The following is a 20,834-nucleotide window of genomic DNA, read 5'->3' on the forward strand; positions in this document are numbered from 1 at the left end:
AAAAATTCTTTCAGGGGATGAAAAAACAAGCTACAGAATGGAAGAAAATATTTACAAACTACCTACCTAACAGAAGACTCACAGATATAATATATAAAGAACTCTTAAAACTCACAAGAAAAAAAAACAAAAAAACAAAAAAACCAAAAAGACAATGAACAGACCTAAAGAAACACTTACTGTAGAAGACATGCCAATGACAGGAGAGTCAGCCTCACTAGTCCTTTAGAAAATGGAAATAAACTGAGGCCACAATGAGCCATCACTACACACATATTCTAACAGCTAAGATAAAAAAACAGTGACAACAAAGGTTGACAAGGAGATACTGAATCTCTCCTATACTGCTGGTTGAAATGTGAAATTGTACAGCCACTCTGGGAAACAGTTCAGTACTTCAACAAAACTAAACATATACTTACTATGTAACCCAGCAACTGCCTCTTACACATTTATCCCAAAGAAATGAAAACTTATGTCCACACACAAAAAACCCATACATGATAGTTCAGAGCAGCTTTTTTCAAACATCCAAAACTTGAAACAATCTAAATGTCATGCAATAGGTTAATGGTTAAATAAACATTCATCCATGTTTGGATGGATGCCAGTCAGCAATAAAAAGGAACAAACTACTGATACACACAACTATTTGGGTAGATCTCAAGGGCACTGTGTTGGCTAAAATAGGCCAATCTCCAAAAATCGGTAATTGAGTGTTTTACTTGACATTCTCAAAATTAAAATTAGAGAAATAGAAAACGTAATTAGTAGTTGCCAGAGCCCAGGGCCTGGTGCAGGAGAGAGAAAATGACTACAGAAGCCAGGAGACATGTGCAGTGATGGGACAGTTCTAGTTCTACATCTTTACTGCTGTAGGGGTTACACAAACCTACACATGTAGTAAAATGCAGTGAACTATAGCCAGTTTATATGAGTGTCAACTTCCTGGTTTGACACTATACCATAGTTATTTAAGATACAACCACTGGGGGGGTACTAGGTGAAGGGGTAAGTAGGACCCCTCTATGATAACTCTGCAATTTCCTTTGAAACTATAGTTATTTCAAAAGAAAAGGGTTTTTTGTTTGTTTGTTTGTTTTAAGATTTTAATTATTTGTTTGAGAGAGGGAGAAAGAGAAGACAAGTAGAGGGGAGGGGCAGAGGGAGAAGCAGACTCCCTGCTGAGCAGGGAGCCTGAAATGGGGTGGAGGGGACACCACCTGATCCCAGGACCCCAAGACCATGACCTGAGCTGAAGGCAGATAGATGCTTAATCCACTGAGCCACCAGGCACCTCAGAAAAGCTGTTTTTCTTTTTTTAATACAACAAAGTAAAAGAATGAAAATTATATACTATGCAAACAGTAATCAAAGAAAGCTGGTATCAAGAAAGAGAGGGAGAGACAGAGACAAATCAAGAAACAGTCTTAATAATAGAGAAAACACTGATGGTCACCAGGGGAGGTGGATAGGGGGATAGGTGAAACACATCAAGGGAATGAACGAGGATGATCACAGGGCCACCATATTTCTTATAATTATTTTTAATATCATTTAGTCACATAATTTATAGTAGCATGGGTTTATAAAAGATGTTTAAGACTGGTTGGTAACTTAGCCTTGTCTTAGATTTTTTTTGAAAATGGAGAAAGAAGGGAGTTACGAGTCAGAGAATATTTCAGGCTGACGTGTTGAATATAAATTCTACAAACAGCAAATAGGAATGTAACTTATTTAAGCCTATTGGTTCACATTTTTAAAAGCACCCTCATTTCTTTAAGGTGAAGTACTATTAATGTTTCTGAAAGTCTACTTTTTTTTTTTTTTTAAGATTTTATTTACTTATTCATTAGAGACACACAGAGAGGGAGAGGCAGAGACACAGGCAGAGGGAAAAGCAGGCTCCATGCGGGGAGCCGGATGCGGGACTCGATTCCAGGTCTCCAGGATCAGGCCCTGGGCTGAAGGCGGCGCCGAACGGCTGAGCCACTGGGGCTGCCCTGTGATTTTTTTTTTTTTTTAATTAGCAATGCATAACATTTATTTCCTTGACATTTGTCTTCCAAAGAGTTCACAGTGTTTCAGTGTCAGTTGAAACAGGGGAAGAATCTCAGGGAAGAATCCTTCACATAATAATAGGACCATTGGTAATAATGTCTCTCAGTTCTTTCCAAATCCATAAAGATGCATTTCCTGATGAGTGACTGAGCTCGGGTTCCAAGTCCCTGCTCCGCTGTGTCGGGTATACTTGGACACAAGCTCGAGCTTGTAAATAAACCCTCGTGTGTTTGCATCGGTGTTGGCTTCTCGGTGGTTTCTCGGATTCGCAATCTTGGGCACAACAGTCTCGGGGTCCAAGTCCCTGCTCCGCTGTGTGCAGAACTGATAAATCACTATATTATATACCTGAAGCTAATATAACACCATATGTTAACTAACTGGAATGAAAATAAAAAAATAAAAATAAAGAAAGTCGGTATCACTTCATTGAAGTTAGACACTATGAGCCTGCATAGAAGAAATATTACCAGAGAAAAAGATCAGTCCAAGAATAAGTTAGTACCCCTACACTTGCATCACCTAGTAACATACTCTAAAATACATAAAGCAAAACTGACAAATTAAAAGCAGTAGAGGGGATCCCTGGGTGGCTCAGCGGTTTAGCACCTGCCTTCGGCCCAGGGTGTGATCCTGGAGTCCCGGGATCGAGTCCCACGTCGGGCTCCCTGCATGGAGCCTGCTCCTCCCTCTGCCTGTGTCTATGCTTCTCTCTACATATATCTCCCATGAATAAATAAATAAAATCTTTAAAAAAATAAAAAATAAAAAAAAATAAAAGCAGTAGACACATCTTCAATGATATTGAGAAACTCACATAAGTTTCTCTAACTGATAAGCAAACTTTGACTACGAATACAGAAAATTCAAACAAGACTATTAACAAATATAACTCACTAACATACAGAGCAACACAGTCAACAAAAAAGTACAAATTAGGGACACCTGGATGGCTCAGTGGTTGAGCATCTGCCTTCAGCTCAGGATGTGATCCCAGGTCCTGGGATCAAGTCCTGCATCGGGCTTCCTGCAGGGAGCCTGCTTCTCCCTCTGCCTGTGTCTCTGCCTCTCTCTGTGTCTCTCAATAATAAATAAATAAAATCTTGGAAAAAAAAGTACAAATTATTTTCAAATACACAAAGAAAATTGACTAACACTGCCCATATATAATGAATCATAAAGCAAGTCTCAACACATTACAAAGACTGAAAGAAAAAACTAGTAAGTATGTTCTCAGGCCAGAATGGAATTAAGATGACAGTCAATCATGTGGTTCGTGGATGGCTCAGTCAGTGAAGCGTCTGCCTGCAGCTCAGGTCATGATCCCAGGGTTCTAGGACTGAGCCCAGCCCAGCATCTCCCTGCTCAGTGGGGAGCCTACCTCTCCCCTCTGCCCCTGCCCCTCCTCCACTGCTCATGCTCTCTCTCTTGCTCTCTCTCTCTCTCTTCAATAACAAAATCTTTTTTTTTTCTTTAAAGGTAAGTCAATTACAGAGAGATAATTAGGAAAATTCCCAACTGTTTGGAAATTAAGCAGCATGGTTCTAAACTGAACATCAACTAAAGCAGAAATGACAACGTAAATCAGAACATATTTTGAATGAACTAAATGATAATGAAAATACTGAATGTCAAAACTTACATGCATCTATTTTCTTAAAAGAAAAAGGTACAAAGCTGGTAATCTGAGAATTCATCTTAGGAAGAAGCACAAGAAGAACGGCAAGTAAAGAGGGAAAAAAAAAAAAACAAAAAAAACGGCAAGTTAAAGCATGAGAGAAAATAAAAGGAAGACCAGACATCAGTAACACCAAGAAGCAGATACCCTAAGGACTCAGGTGTCACTCATACAGTGTCCCACAGAGAATGTTTAACCCTAACTTAACCATGAGGAGACCTCAGACAAACCAAAATTTGAAATGTTCCATAAAATACCTATTGTATAGTCCTCAAAAACGTCAGTGGAATGCAAGATAAAGAAATGGCAAGTGGGGTTCCACATTAACAGAGCCAGCACAGGCAGGCCACCCACCACCACGCCAATGTGGGCAGGATCAGGGCAGAGACAGAGTAGGATGCTGACTTAAAGGAGAAGTAAAGTACCCTGTCAGAGTGAAATTTCCTGACCATGGCAACTGCCTGCTAGTCATGTAAGAAAATACCATATTCCAGGGCACCTGGGTGGCTCAGTGGTCGAGCATCTGCCTTTAGCTTAGGGCATGATCCTGGGGTCCTGGGATCGAGTCCCCCATCAGGCTCCCCGCAGAGAGCCTGCTTCTCCCTCTGCCTGTGTCTCTGCCTCTGTGTATCTCTCACAATAAAATCTTAAAAAAAAAAAAAAAAAAAAAGAACCATCTTCCTAAGAAATAGGCCCCAAAGAACTAAGGTTAAAGAGGAATGAACCTTGCTGTTCAACATAGTACTGGAAGTCCTAGACTCAGCAATCAGACAACAAAAAGACATTAAAGGCATTCAAATTGGCAAAGAAGTCAAACTCTCCCTCTTCGCCGATGACAGGATACTCTACATAGAAAACCCAAAAGTCTCCACCCCAAGATTGCTAGAACTCATACAGCAATTCGGTAGCGTGGCAGGATACAAAATCAATGCCCAGAAGTCAGTGGCATTTCTATACACTAACAATGAGACTGAAGAAAGAGAAATTAAGGAGTCAATCCCATTTACAATTGCACCCAAAAGCATAAGATACCTAGGAATAAACCTAACCAAAGATGTAAAGGATCTATACCCTGAAAACTATAGAACACTTCTGAAAGAAATTGAGGAAGACACAAAGAGATGGAAAAATATTCCATGCTCATGGATTGGCAGAATTAATATTGTGAAAATGTCAATGTTACCCAGGGCAATATACACGTTTAATGCAATCCCTATCAAAATACCATGGACTTTCTTCAGAGAGTTAGAACAAATTATTTTAAGATTTGTGTGGAATCAGAAAAGACCCCGAATAGCCAGGGGAATTTTAAAAAAGAAAACCATATCTGGGGGCATCACAATGCCAGATTTCAGGTTGTACTACAAAGCTGTGGTCATCAAGACAGTGTGGTACTGGCACAAAAACAGACACATAGATCAGTGGAACAGAATAGAGAATCCAGAAGTGGACCCTGAACTTTATGGGAAACTAATATTCGATAAAGGAGGAAAGACTATCCATTGGAAGAAAGACAGTCTCTTCAATAAATGGTGCTGGGAAAATTGGACATCCACATGCAGAAGAATGAAACTAGACCACTCTCTTTCACCATACACAAAGATAAACTCAAAATGGATGAAAGATCTAAATGTGAGACAAGATTCCATCAAAATCCTAGAGAAGAACACAGGCAACACCCTTTTTGAACTCGGCCACAGTAACTTCTTGCAAGATACATCCACGAAGGCAAAAGAAACAAAAGCAAAAATGAACTATTGGGACTTCATCAAGATAAGAAGCTTTTGCACAGCAAAGGATACAGTCAACAAAACTCAAAGACAACCTACAGAATGGGAGAAGATATTTGCAAATGACATATCAGATAAAGGGCTAGTTTCCAAGATCTATAAAGAACTTCTTAAACTCAACACCAAAGAAACAAACAATCCAATCATGAAATGGGCAAAAGACATGAACAGAAATCTCACAGAGGAAGACATAGACATGGCCAACATGCACATGAGAAAATGCTCTGCATCACTTGCCATCAGGGAAATACAAATCAAAACCACAATGAGATCCCACCTCACACCAGTGAGAATGGGGAAAATTAACAAGGCAGGAAACAACAAATGTTGGAGAGGATGCGGAGAAAAGGGAACCCTCATACACTGTTGGTGGGAATGTGAACTGGTGCAGCCACTCTGGAAAACTGTGTGGAGGTTCCTCAAACAGTTAAAAATATACCTGCCCTACGACCCAGCAATTGCACTGTTGGGGATTTACCCCAAAGATACAAATGCAATGAAACGCCGGGACACCTGTACCCCAATGTTTATAGCAGCAATGGCCACGATAGCCAAGCTGTGGAAGGAGCCTCGGTGTCCAACGAAAGATGAATGGATAAAGAAGATGTGGTTTATGTATACAATGGAATATTACTCAGCCATTAGAAATGACAAATACCCACCATTTGCTTCAACGTGGATGGAACTGGAGGGTATTATGCTGAGTGAAGTAAGCCAGTCGGAGAAGGACAAACATTATATGTTCTCATTCATTTGGGGAATATAAATAATAGTGAAAGGGAATATAAGGGAAGGGGGAAGAAATGTGTGGGAAATATCAGAAAGGGAGACAGAACGTAAAGACTGCTAACTCTGGGAAACGAACTAGGGGTGTTGGAGGGGGAGGAGGGCGGGGGGTGGGAGTGAATGGGTGACGGGCACTGGGGGTCATTCTGTATGTTAGTAAATTGAACACCAATAAAAAATAAATTAAAAAAAAAAAAAAAAAGAGGAATGAACTTGTCAACAACCCTGTCTGAAAGGACTCTGAAAATAACAGTGAGATATAAAGAGAATGGCAAATAAATGTAGCAGAAGGTTAAATAAACATTAGTGGTCTTAGGCAAAGGGCACAGAGGAATTCTTGCAACTCTTCTGTAAGTTTGGATTTATTTCATAATAAAAGTGGATTTATTTCAAGGTAAAAGTTTAAAATTTCAAAAGCAAAGACAACACTAGAAGATTGGCTCTTTGAAAAGAACCGATAACCTCCTATCAAGATTAATAGGAAAAAGGGAGAGACAAACTAACAATATCAGAAACAAAAAAATGTGACATCCCTCCAGAGCTTCATACATTTTACATTACAAAAATTTGTATTTAAAAATAGATAAATCCCTTGAAAAGCACAAAGCATCACAACTAACACACAAAAAAAACAAAATGTGCATAGCCCTGCAACTTGTAAAGAAATTTACTCTAAAATGAGTAAGTACCCACAAAGAATACTCCACGAATATTGGCTACTTAACCTAGAAAATGTTTTTGAAAAAACCAGACCACTCATTAAAAATTAGTAACAAGTCAGCAACTTCTAAAACCTTGTTTAGCCATGAAATTCCTTCTTCACATAAAAAGCTTCCAATATACAAGAAAGATAAAAACAGACACCACCTGGAAGTTGAGAGGGGGTGATAAGACTATACACCCTGCTCAAGCTCACTTCCTGATTCTGCATGGCCAATCTCTTTGAGGGATTCCTCAGTCTCTGGGAGTCCAGACCCAACTGTTTATTTTATTTTATTTTTTTTAAAGATTTTATTTATTCATAGAGGCACAGAGAGAGGCAGAGACACAGGTAGAGGGAGAAGCACGCTCCATACAGGAAGCCTGATGTGGGACTCAATCCCAGGTCTCTAGGATCACACCCCAGGGCTGCAGGCGGCGCTAAACCGCTGCGCCACTGAGGCTGCCTCAGACCCAACTGTTTAAAGACCATTACATGAGCTAAACCAGAAATCCAATCAGTTGTCAACTTCTTTTTGAAAACTTCTAAAGGGATAACGATGATAAATAAAATATCTTTCTACAATTATTAAATTCCTTTTATGGGCAAAAGGATATAAGTTCATGATTGTAAGAAAGGCACTGATCACAAATCTTGAACAGCAGAAAGACTATAAAAGCTCTGATTCAGGGGCACCTGGGTGGCTCAGTAGGTAAAGCACCTGCCTTTGGCTCAGGTCATGATCCTGGATCCTGGAATGGAGCCTCGCATCAGGCTCCCTGCTCAGCCAGGAGTCTGCTTCTCCCTCTCCCTCTGTCCCTCCTCCCTGCTTCTGTCCTCTCTCAGTCTCTGTCGCTCAAATAAATAAACAAACAAACAAATAAATAAAATCTTTTTAAGAAAAAAATCTGTAATTTATTCAACATACCCACTCAATTTATGGTGGCATCGGTTAGCTGAAATCTTACGGGGGCCCATCCCCAGGGTTGCCGAAGTGTCCTAGACAGAGTGTGGTTCTTACATACCAGACTCTATAAAGTCGAGAGTGAGCAGATGTGATAGTTTATCTCAACCACCAGTGAACTTGTTTAAAATATGAGTTCTTTTTTTTTTCCTAAAGATTTTATTTTTTTATTCATGAGAGACACAGAAAGAAAAAGAGAGAGAGAGAGAGAAAGAGAGAGGCACAGACACAGAGGAAGAAAGCAGGCTCCACGCAGCGAGCCTGACATGGGACTGGATCCCAGGCCTCCAGGATCACACCCTAGGCCAAAGGTGGTGCTAAACTGCTGAGCCACCCGGGCTGCCCTAAAATATGAACAGTTCTTATCTTTGTTTCTTTCTGGTTAAATTAACTGAAGACTCTTCTTCCAAGTGAAAGCATTCAAGTCGAACAATACACAAAGTTACGGTATTATTAAAACTGCATTTTACAGGCATATCTGCGTTTTTGGATGAGAGTATGACTACAGATGGAAGAGAAGGGAGCACTGTTTACAAGTGCCAACACGGTGACCAGAATCCATTCTACCATGCAATCACTAATCTTCTCCATTTTCTAAATATTAAAATGTCTCATTAAAAAAGTGAACCTGGCTTTCCATCCCTTTCAGATTAGCACTGTTTGGTTTTGTTTAACACTATTCAGGATGTCATTTCATTTAGAGTCTTCTTTAGTTCGATATAAAAATATGTTAGAAGTTGAGCTTATCAATACCTTAACTGTGTAACGTCAGAGCATAGGAGATTAAGCAGCAAGAGATAACAAACCTGGTACAGAGGAACTTCCATCCTCCACAGACAAACCACTCTAGTCCTCTTTTTCTCTGTGTGACCCTAGCTCGTGGTAACGTGTGGTAATCGCTTTCATCATTCTCGAAGCCTTCTTCAGACATCATTAGTGGCATTTCATCCAAATGGGCAGACTCATCTTCCAGTTGGTACCTGGTCAGAGGTAAGAACAGAGTACTGAGGCAGGCCAAGCAGTCTTCTGTCACAAGTAAGGGTATTATTTAAGACAAGAGCTGGTCCAATTCTGCTAGTCATACTTTTCTTTTTTCTTCAAACTAAGCTGTCTATAGAGAAGGCAAACCATTGTAAATAAGGGATGCTACTTTGCTTTACAAGAAATTTATTTAGCCAAGACAGGCAGGAAAGGAACTGGCTGCCCAAGGAAGCAGACCTGACTATGTGGGGAGCCCTCCACACAGCCACGGTCAGCTCAGTACCACCCATCCATGGTGCAGCAATATTAAAAAAAAAAAAAAAATCATCTGAAATATTAGCAAAAAAATGTGTATTTCCAGCTCATATCTAAATACTCTGTTACAGACTGATGTGATGTAAAATTTGCCCCACTTTACATTCATCAAAGTCGTGAAAATGACTTTTGAACTACATAGGTGTCTTATGTTATAAGGTGGGAACATGATATGTTGTCAGATTTGATACATGCAGCAAGGATGCTATGTCCCCCTTACACTTACTCTGTCTCTGTTATTCCTTTTTTTAAAACTTTATATTCAATGAAATAATGTCCTCCACAACCAGCATCTCGTTTAGAGTTCACTGATCCCCTTCGGATTCCAAAAACAGGGAGCCTACTATCAAGTGTCCATTTTATCTTTCCTAAATTGTGGACATATTTATCTTTTAAAAATAATAGCTTACCTTGAGAACCAAAAATTCATCAGAAAATATAATGGAAAGTCCACAAATACTATCTTATTTAATTTTACATCAAGCCTCCATGGTAGGTATTACCCTCAATTGTAAAAATAAGAGAGCAAACCTCTGTGTCCCTGAAAGATAGCAGTCACTGGAATTGAAATTTCTCCTCATACCCTCTGAAGTCCACAGGCTTTAGAGAAGACAAATAAAACCAACCAAGCCCACAACTACAGCATAAATGAGTGCCAGACAATACTACAATCTACTGAAAGATAAAAGCAAACCTGAAACAGGATAAGGTCAAAGAAGATCACAAAATGCACATCGTAGTAATCAAACTACTCAAAGCAAAGATGAAAGAAAAACTCTTGGAAGCAGCCAGAGAAAAACATCTCATTAGAAGCACATCAATTCAAACGCCCATGGATGTCTCCCAGAGAGAGATGGAGGACAGAGGATAGGAACCCCATGTCTAAGTGCTGAAAGAGAAAAAGGCTCAACCCCGAATTCTATATCCAGCAAAAAGATCCTTCAGGAATAAAGGCAAAACAAAAACATTCTCAGATAAAGGCTAAAACCTGGAGGATTTGTCACCATCAGACCTACTACTACAAAAGAACATTAAAGATGTTCTGCTGTTGATACTAGCAGAAAATTTGGAATTTGGGAAATGAAGAGTAACACAAAATTGTTTAAAACGTGTACGACTATTGAAAGTGAAAGCTGTAACATGGTCTGGTGAAGTTTTCAGTACAAAGAGACATGAACAGATATGGCAGCCATATTGTAAGAAGTGGGCAGTTCCACAGTTTACATTAAGTGTAAAATATTAACAGGGAAAAATTAGCTGTGTATACTGCAATCTTCAGAGTGGAGCTTCTCAACAGTAGTACCATTCATTTTGGGTCACAGAATTCTCTTTTGATGGAGCTGTCCTGTGCACTGAGGAATGTTCAACAGCATCCCAGACCGTTACACATTTGAGGTCAGTAGCAGCATCCCTCAATTTTGACAATAAAAATGTGTCCAGATGTTGGCAAGTATTGGCTGGAGGACAAAAATCACTGTCTACAAAAATAATAATAATATAAATACCTGAAGTATAATGGCATATGGTGTTAAAAGATTAGAAGTAAAAAGATGGAAAAAGATACAACACAAACACTCTTTCAAAGGAAGAAAAGTAGCTATTATGATATGAAACAAAGAAGACATTGAAAAATTTTAAATGGAAGAACTGCCCAAGATAAAGGACATTATATGATAAAAGATCAAATCACACATAAGTTCTAGCAATCGTAAATTGCATAGGTGCAGACACCTATCACTAGTTTCAAAATACACGAAGTACAAAGTACAAAATATGTAAGTAAAAGGAGAAAGAAGCAAATCCACAACACTGCCTGAAGACTTGGTAAGTCTTCTGTCAGTAACTAACAGAATAAACAATATCAGAAAGGACATAAAGAAGTGAGCAACGCTGTCAACCAATGTACCCTGGCTGGCATTTACAGAGCACTCTACCCTGCACAGAACAGAACTTGATGTTCTCTCAAGTGCTCAATGAATACTCATCCCCACGGACCACATCCTGGGCCATAACACAAACTAAAAGATTCAATAGAACTGAAATCAGACAAAGTATGTTCTCTCACCATTAAAGAATTTCTTTTAAAAATCAGTAACAGAAAGATATCTGGAAAATCCACTACCACCTGGTGGGGAGAGGGCACAAAACCAGTTTGGGAACAGAACAGCATGATGCTAGAGAACCATCCACAGAGTCCTCACAACTGCAAATGGAAACTTATAAACTGTAAAAGTTCTAGAGATCACCACCTTAACCTAGAACTCACCACAGGACAACCTGACGTCTGCCTGCTGGTGTGATACACAATAAGAGGCAGAGCCAGCATTCTTGCTAACACATTTATATATTTACTGTATTTACTCAATCTCCAGAGTAGTAGTAGTTCTCAAAGTACATTCCCCAGACCATCAGCATCACCTGAGAATGGGTTAGAAATAGAAATTCTTGGACACACCCCAAAAAACGAAACTTCTGGAAGTAGTCACCAGTTGGGTGTCAGGAGCCCTCACACTCTGCTATTTACAGATTTTTTTCAGATTTTATTTATTTGAGAGAGAAAGTGAGCATGAGCAGGGAGGAGGAACAGAGAGAGAAGCAGACTCCCTGCTGAGCAGGGAGCCCCGATATGGGACTCCATTCCAGGATCCTGGGATCATGACCTGAGTCGAAGGCAGACACTTGACTCAGCCACCGGGGGTCCGCACTCTGCTATTTGAGAAGCACTGCTCTGGGGCTAATTTTTACAAGACAGTAAGTGCAGGAAATAAAGAGCACTACCCAAGTCCAGGACGATCTAATCCAGACATGGGACACAGTTCAAACCACCAATCTGGACTCGAAAAATGCCACATCATTGGGAGAAAGAAAATCACTGCAAAGATTTCTACAAATTTAAAGAAATTAAAAAGATAAAACCAAATGAAATAGTGGAACCTTGATTAGAACTCTGAATAAAAAAAAAAGGCTATAAAAGACATTTTTTTAAATGTTCTAGAAGGTCAGAGTGGTGATGGCTGTACAACTCTGAGGGTATACCAAATGCCACTGAATTGTGCACTTTAAGCTGGGGTGAATAGATACGTTGTGTATTTCACAATTTGGGAAAAAAATACAAAAGAAGACAAGTGAATAGAGCTATAGATGCCATATGAGGTATTACCGTTAATTCTCTTGGCTGGGACAACAAGCAATGTGCCTTAAGAATCATGCTTCCCGTGGGGAAACCCTTACCAAAGGTCCCACCTGAAAAGCACTGAAGATCTGGTAAGCACAGAGACAAGGGCAATAAGGCACAAGGTTACCAGCTGCTGAATATATGTAAATTACAAGAACATTCTTTTGATGTTTCTGTACCTTTGAAATACCTCATAATAGCAAGTGAGGGAAACGTATCCAAGCAGAAAAAAATTTAAGACCCAAAGTGATGTCCTCTGTTGTTTCTTGAATCCACGTTTCTTTTTTCCTGCCAAGACCTGTTGTCATCTGGACACTGTCATCTGTACCTGTACTCATCATTATGATCTTCCTTCTCTAGATGGCTTGTGACTGGCCAACATTTTGAAAATGAAGGCCTGAAGAGTATGACAATGGTGAGTGCTACCCCAGATAATCAGGAATATCCAACAACAGAATTATTTCCATTCCACTCTAAACGTTATTGAACTATATCTTCTGTGGTACACAGCAAGTGCTAAATGTATATAAAAATATATACAATATACAGTATGTAACAGGCTTTCTATTTTTTAGTAGTCCTTTGGGGAAACTGCAGATGTGGGTGTTCACACACCTGCATGTGTGAGGGCATATGCATGTGCAGGCAGGCAGTGATGGTGCCAGGCAGTACTTTGCCTACTAGGAGTCTGTGAAAAGGTCGAAGGCAAGATTCAAGAAACCTTTACCTTCTTGAACCAGGAGCCTAGGTGTCAAGAATCCACACACAAGTGTAATTCAATGATGGGAAAAATTTCCTTGAACAACAAAGCCAAGGCTGACTTGCTACCTAAGCTTCTTTTAACATCTTTTTAACATGTGGTAACTTAAAAATAATCCAGCAAGTGGATGACTAAGTTACAGGTTACTGAATTATCCCCTACTGTTGGATTGAGAGGACGACCTTTATAACGTCCCACTAAATAATGTTTCAGTGGAAATATCTGTACACAGAACTTTCTCCATATTTTTACATGAATTCTTTCAAAGATTCTCAGTGCTGTAATTGTTCTATAAAGTCATAAGCTCTAAAACACTTGAAATAGTGCTAACTGCAAATGTAAACTCCCACCACTATGAGTGCTATGAATAACACCCAGCAGTTTTACCCTACCCTCATCAGATGGGAGCTGAACACATGCAACCCTTCACTTAAGTAAGGGGAGCAGAGTGGCATCTTACCGTCACTGGCACTGATTCACACGGGGTCTTACGCTACTGCTTACAAACTATGGCTGAGGCTGCTCCCCATGCTGGAGAGAAAGTTCAGTTTAGCTGGGCATACTTGGGGCATGTGCCCTGTGGCAGCCCTGGAACTAGTACCCTCTTCCAGGCTCACACTCAGCAGCCTCCTTACAGGTAAGATTTCACTGGCCAGGAACTCAAGGTGCCTCTTCAGCAAACGTCACCAGGACTATGACTGCTTTCGTTAGTGATGTGCTCACAAAAAAAGATAGGTTCCCAGTGTCCGTTCTAATGTATTTTTGCCCATAAACCCTGTTATTTTCAGTGAGTATTTCTACCACATACAAGGTTTTGCAGGGATGTATATACCACATAACAACAGAAATGGTGCTATCTTTATACAAGAGAGTCCATCTCTTCCACATTGATTTGTAATACGAGCAAACAGGACTGTAAGCTACAACCACATGGAAGCGGACTCTCTGCCAGGGCCTACAGAAGCAGAAGCAGCATGTTGATAACCTGATTTCAGCCCTGTGAGACCATACAGTTCTGAACTACAGAACTGGAAAATAATAAATTTCTTTTAAGCCATACATTTATGATAATTTTACAACACCAACAGGACATTAATACAATTGCATAGCAACTAATGACATGATTTTGTTTTCTTTGTATTATGAGTCAATTCGACAACCCTGCTTCATGCTACCAGGTCTCATCTTTCCTCCCTTACGTGAGACAGCTCTCAGCTAAGACTGAATGCTAAGTAAGAAGACACTGGTGCTCTACTCACAGAGCACATAACTGTGCTCACAGCCACACTGGGGCTCTCCCAGGCACTCCAGCGCTTCAGCGCAGTGACAGGCACTGAGAGAAACTGACACTCAGCACATGACAAATACGGGACTACTTGCCCTTACACCGTAGAGAATCAGCCTAAGTAGATGGAAGTGGATCCTCAGCAACCACTAACCACCAAAACAATTCTCCTCCTCCTAAGATAATTCAATAGATAAAACAAAAACCACAAGATCTCTGTAAAGACCAAGGAAGACCACCTCTCAAAATCATTACATGAACAAAGGCTCTGCAAGCCATCTGGCTGAGTTGGGTACCTACACTCAGTCCACTAGATGCTGAGCACCAACACCTGCCTGCACTGAAAACATGACGGTCAGCAACAGATGCAGTCTTTAACTTACGGGGCTTGGACTCATTCATCAGGAAATCTAAAATGGCAGCAGTGGCAACTGGCGAAGACAGTTACCTAGCCCTGGGAGGGTGCCGACTGAGCCCCAGGCTGCAGGGCCGCATCCAAGTGAAGGGACAGGGTGTGCATGGAATGGGTGCGGCACACAGGAAGGTAGGCTAAGGAAGGACTGCTAGCCACCCAAGCCAAGCCACAACTGTCCGTGGGAATTCTGAAACTAGAGTTGGGACACAGCGGGTAGCCTGCTTCAAGATAACTACAGCTATTAACTCCTGTAAGGGGATCCCTGGGTGGCGCAGTGGTTTGGCGCCTGCCTTTGGCCCAGGGCGGGATCCTGGAGACCCGGGAACGAATCCCAAGTCGGGCTCCTGGTGCATGGAGCCTGCTTCTCCCTCTGCCTGTGTCTCTGCCTCTCTCTCTCTCTCTCTCTCTCTGTGTGTGTCTATCATAAATAAATTAAAAAAAAAAAAAACTGTAAGAAGAGCTACTGGAGGGACACCTGGGTGGCTCAGTGGCTGAGCATCTGCCTTTGGCTAGGGGCGTGACCCAGAGTCCTGGGATGGAGTCCCACATCGGGCTTCCTGCATGGGGCCTGCTTCTCCCTCTGCCTATTGTCTCTGCCTCCCTTTCTCTGGGTCTGTCATGAATAAATAAAATCTTAAAAAAAAAAAAGAAGAAGAAGAAGAAGAAGAAGAGCTACTGGAGGTCTACACCATTACGCAGACCACAGAGCTCAAAACAAGACTCTTCTGGAAGAGAAGACAGAGACAGATGCATATGTAAAAGGATAAGAAAACATTTCCTATAAAGATGGAAGCTTACATACATGATCTACCTTCAATACCAAAAACACTGCTTTTAAAAAAAAAGATTTATTTATTTATGAGAGACAGAGAGAGAGACAGACAGGGAGAGAGAGAGAGAGAGAGAGAGAGAGAGGCAGAGACACAGGCAGAGGGAGAAGCAGGCTCCATGCAGGGAGCCCGAAGTGGGACTCGATCCCAGGTCTCCAGGATCATGCCCTGAGCTGAAGGCAGGTGCTAAACTGCTGAGCCACCCAGGCAGCCCTACTTTTTTTTTTTTTTTTTTTTAAGCTGAAACCTACATGGGATCCCTGGGTGGCTCAGGGGTTTGGCGCCTGCCTTCAGCCCGTGGTGTGATCCTGGGGACCCAGGATCGAGTCCCATGTTGGGCTCCCTGCGTGGAGCCTGCTTCTCTCACTGTCTGTATCTCTGCCTCTCACTCTGTCTCATGAATAAATACATAAAATCTTTAAAAAGATAAATAAAGCTGAAACCTACAGAACAGAAAACAAGAGATGATAACGAAATGTAGAGAGCTAGAAAGGAGATGGATGGATGGTAAATAAGCAGGTCCAAGAAAAGAGACATGTCGGCACAGCAGTGGGGAAGTGGAACCTTGGGACCCTGCAGGGGTCAGCTGGTGTCCAAGGGCGTCTCTGAAGTGGGCGTGGAGGGAGGAAGAGTAGGAAGAAACATCTAGATTCTGGGTTGGCCCCTCCCTGCTACAGATCACAGGACATGTATCCCCTGGGGGAGGGAGGGCAGGAGAGAAAGAAAGCAGAGGGCGAGGCCAAGGGAAGGACAGTGAATGTGCAAGCCTGCAGGGCCTCCCTTCCCTGCCTCCCAGATAGGAATTCAGTGTTGAGAGAAGGAAGGTCAGAAGCCAGAGGCCAGAGTTTCTGAAACAGTCAGGCACGAATCTAAGCACTTCATAAACATTCTTTTAATTCTGTTTTATTTTAGACAATTAACAAAGAAAGTTTTTTTCTGTTTTTAAGATTTTATTTATTTATTCATGACGGGGGGGGGGGGGGAGCGGGGAACAGACACAGGCAGAGGGAGAAGCAGGCTCCATGCAGGGAGCCTGACTTGGGACTCAATCTAAGGTCTCCAGGATCACACCCTGGGCTGAAGGCAGCGCTAAACCACTGAATCACCTGGGCTGGCCGGAAAGTTTTACTATAAAAAAGAAAAATAGCTTTAGATGCCCAAGACAAATGTGGTCCATCTTTATAATGTGACAGCAATCAGCTTTTAAAAAAGAAGGAAATGTGATGTGTGCTACAGCTCGAAGCTTGAGAACATGACGCTCAGTGGGGCCAGAAACAAGAAGACAAACCGTGATGCTCTCCAGCTCCCTGCGGTGATGAGGACAGTCAACTCCACATACAGATCTGGAGAGGGCTGGGGACTGGGAGGGGGACGGCAAGGCGTTCCATGGGAGCAGAGTTTGGGTTCAGAAGACCCAAGGGACCGTGGGGACGACAGCACAACAGTGTCAGTGTGCTCACTGCCCCCCCACCCTCAAGCAGACATGGTCAAGATGCTAAGTTTTATGTTGTGTCTGACAGAATTTTCTTAAAAAGAAACAATTTCAGGATCCCTAGGTGGCTCAGCAGTTTGGCACCTGCCTTCCACCCAGGGTGTGATCCTGGAGTCCTGGGATAGAGTCCCACATCGGGCTCCCTGCATGGAGCCTGCTTCTCCCTCTGCCTGTGTCTCTACCTCTCTCTCTGTCTCTCATGAATAAATAAATTAAAATCTTTAAAAAAAAAAAAGAAAGAAACAATTTCTGTAAATATTACTGACTGCTGCTCCACAGTAGCCAAGTAACCCCTGAAGGACGGCTATTTCCTCAGCATTACCCACATCTCCCACAGGCCACGCTGGGCCGTACCCCCAGGTCAGCCTGAACTGTGCCCGAGGCCTGCCCTCTGGGTCCTGGCGCTGCCACAGTTAACGCGCTAACGGTGGCACAGTCACCTGGAAAACCAAATCTTCACACACTCGGCACACTCAGGCAGAAGTCTGATCCCTGGGGGAGCTGGTGTGTGGGTGAGATCAGACAGCAGACACTAGGAGAAAGAACGTCTGAGGAGACAGTGCCTCGAAATGGGGGCTGGGGGATGCAGAGCCTGCTACAGCCAGGCACCCCGCTCAGAGCAAAGGAGACACTGGGGGAAATGTTACAGCGCGTGACAAGAAAACAACATCTCATGAACAGTTCTTACAAATACAATTTTTATAAAGCAAACATGACGGAATGATGGAAGAGCAAAGATAATCCATGACAAAGGGACCTACAGCTGCATGCACAGCATCACGCACGGCCTCGTCAGGGACGCCAGCCTGGGAACCCACCGCCAAAGGGATGCCCCGAGCCAGCGCCCACCAGGGCGGCGGGGTGGCGGGGATGGGGCAGGAGGCCCACAGAGCCCTGGGACCGTCAGCGCCAACACAGAGCGGGTGGGCTGCATGCAGAGGGAGACAGGCAGCGGAGGCCCCGGCAAAGGTGTGAGGCCAGAGGCAGCTGGGTCTCAAGAAGAGACAGAGGCACAGAAGGTCTGGGGAGACCCCGAGGGGCTGCGGGGAAGCCAGCCAGCTGGAGCGGGCGAGCCCCGGAGGCAGCTGAGGAGGCTGCCGAGTGGGGCCCGAGGGCAGGGCAGCCAGTGGAAGGACTCTCCCTAATTCTCAGTGGAAAGGGAAGTCACTCGGAAGGTTTTAAAGCTAGGAATCATTTTTGTTTTCAAAAGAACTTTTACCACCTGCAAATTAAAACAACCGAAAAAAGGAATTCTTAACAGTTAGCATTCTAAACAGTCTTGGATAAGTGGGCACTCGTAATGGCTTGTAACAGTGTGGGAACAACTTTTCTGGAGAATGGCTTTTGAAAATGCATCGAAAGTCCTTTTTTTGGTCATGTGAGTAAACTTTCACCACAGGTTCTAATTATCCCATGCAAACACAAATATTTGAAAACATGAAGAATGTATACAAAAATGAATCTACAAAGACGACCATTGCTGACTGTGCTGTGCTGCACAGGAGTCCGCCCAAAAAAGCACAAAGACTGTGATACCAATGATTAGTCTCGGTCACACGTGTCTGACCACTACACTGTCGCTGACAGCAGTGACCACAAGGAGAAGAGCGGCGGCCCCTGCCCTTGCTGCCGCACTAGCTCCCAGGGCTCACTGATTCCAGGGACCGCTGACACCAGCACATAACACCCCCACAACAAGGGACTCATCATTTTAGACGCTCAGGCAAAGGGTCCTCTCATCTGTGAAGTAGGAGGCCGAAAACAGAGTCAGTAGGTTTCCTCAGAAAAATTCCCTTTTTCTAATTCTGTGCATAAAATCATTTCTTTTAAAAGTCAACTACAAAATGAATATTTATACAAAATGCAATTAAAATTCAAAACGCCACTTAAATGTATTATAATATAGTATACAAAATGAGATTTTTTAGTCTTCTTCATTAAGTTCTTTCTGCGATTGTGTTGCATTTTAGCAAAAGTCACAATCTTATCAAGTTTAATGCTAGAAAAGTAGTAAAAAGCATTTGAAAGAAAATGAACATAAGCAACATCATGTTTAGTAACCTCCACTTCAGAGATGGAGCCTTTGAACTGGCAAGCAATTTATTCCATTTCCAAAGCAATTTTCCTATTGTATTGAAAATTTTACCTCAGTATTTAAAAACAATAAGATGATGAATAATGGATTTTTTCAGAGACAGGATAAGCAGAAAATCTTAAGTGTCTTTGTTGCCTAGTGTCATACACACTTAATTGGTTTGTCACTCAAGAAAAATCAACGTTTCCAGCAATTAAGTATAATTCTGGAAACATATTTTTAAAACGAATAAAAACAATGTGAACAAAGACGACAGAACAGATGATACCAAACCCAAGAGTACTGCCATGCTAAGAAATGGAGACAGCTCTCTTGCTGCTGCCAAAGGTTTAGAAAAATTAGGAACTTTCAACAAAACACTCAAGTACTAGAAGGTGCATAATTTACGTGTATCTAAGTAAAAGTAAAAGTAAAAGTAGGTCAATACAATAACTAGCTTAAACTCACATTAAGTATCTAACAGCCTTATTGTTTCCATTTTGATGAGGAACATTTCTGAGAAGGCAACTGATATAGTAAAGGGAGAAACCATTTAAAATATGCCTACAGCTTAAACTTTCTTTAAGAAAAGTAAACACTGCCTCCTTTTGCCTGCATGTTAGTAAAGTAGAAAAACAAAGCAACAAAGTGCTATAAAGAAATGTGTATGTTTCCTTCATCAAATACTGCTTCCAAGTTCAAGTGTGTCACTGATGAGTCATTAATAAGCAGCAGAACCGGGGATCCCTGGGTGGCTCAGCGGTTTAGCGCCTGCCTTCAGCCCAGTACGTGATCCTGGAGTCCCAGGATCGAGTCCCACATTGTGCTCCCTGCATGCAGCCGGTTTCTCCCTCTGCCTGTGTCTCTGCCTCTCTCTCTCTCTCTCTCTCTCTCTGTCTCTCATGAATAAAAAAAATCTTAAAAAAAAAAAAAAGCAGAACTGTATAACTACTGGGAAATTGGGACTCTTCCTTTCCTACAGCAGCAGAGGAGATAAACAGCAGAATAGTTTAAAAAAGAAGAAGAAGGAGGAGGAGGAGGAGGAGGAGGAGGAGGAGGAGGAAGGAGGAGGAGGAGGAGGAGGGAGGAGGGGGAGGAGGAGGAGGAAGAAGGAGGAGGAGGAGGAGGAGGAGGAGGAGGAAGAAGGAAGAAGAAGAAGAAAGGAGGAGGAGGAGGCGGAGGAGGAGGAGGAGGAGAAAAAGTAAAGGAACGGTGCCTGAAAAGCATGCCTTGACCTTAGCAATAAAAACAAGCAAGGGCCAGAACCAGTCAGCCCCTCACACCCAGAGATGTCCCCACACGAACCATGTACACAGTAACCTCGGAGCAGCTGACTCCTCTTCCACGATGTTCTGTCAGAAACCTCAGTACCAATTTCTTGACATAAGAAATTACGCCAATACTACACATAAATTGAAATAAACTTCTAAATGAGAATTAATGGTACAAGATCTAATATTATATAAATGCCAATCCAGAAATTTGAAGATAAGTGGGTCAATCAGCTCAGGACACATACTCCATCCAG

The 20,834-nt window shown here is 42.1% G+C and overlaps 1 protein-coding gene across 8 annotated transcripts in view; it reads right to left on the bottom strand.

Moving 5' to 3' along the window:
* Positions 1 to 20,834, bottom strand: part of ATP9B (ATPase phospholipid transporting 9B (putative)) — a 237,389-nt gene that overhangs the window by 205,590 nt on the left and 10,965 nt on the right. For 7 of the 8 annotated variants that reach the window (XM_025421950.3, XM_025421949.3, XM_025421952.3 and 4 more), the window contains exon 2: positions 8,786 to 8,959. The exons of the other annotated variant lie outside the window; for it this stretch is intronic. In XM_025421950.3, coding sequence (XP_025277735.1) covers positions 8,786 to 8,959 — 174 coding nt within the window. The remainder of the gene's footprint in view (positions 1 to 8,785; positions 8,960 to 20,834) is intronic. 8 annotated transcript variants of the gene reach the window in all.

This window comes from Canis lupus, chromosome 1 (assembly GCF_003254725.2).
Source record: "Canis lupus dingo isolate Sandy chromosome 1, ASM325472v2, whole genome shotgun sequence".
NCBI classification, from domain to species: Eukaryota; Metazoa; Chordata; class Mammalia; order Carnivora; family Canidae; genus Canis; species Canis lupus.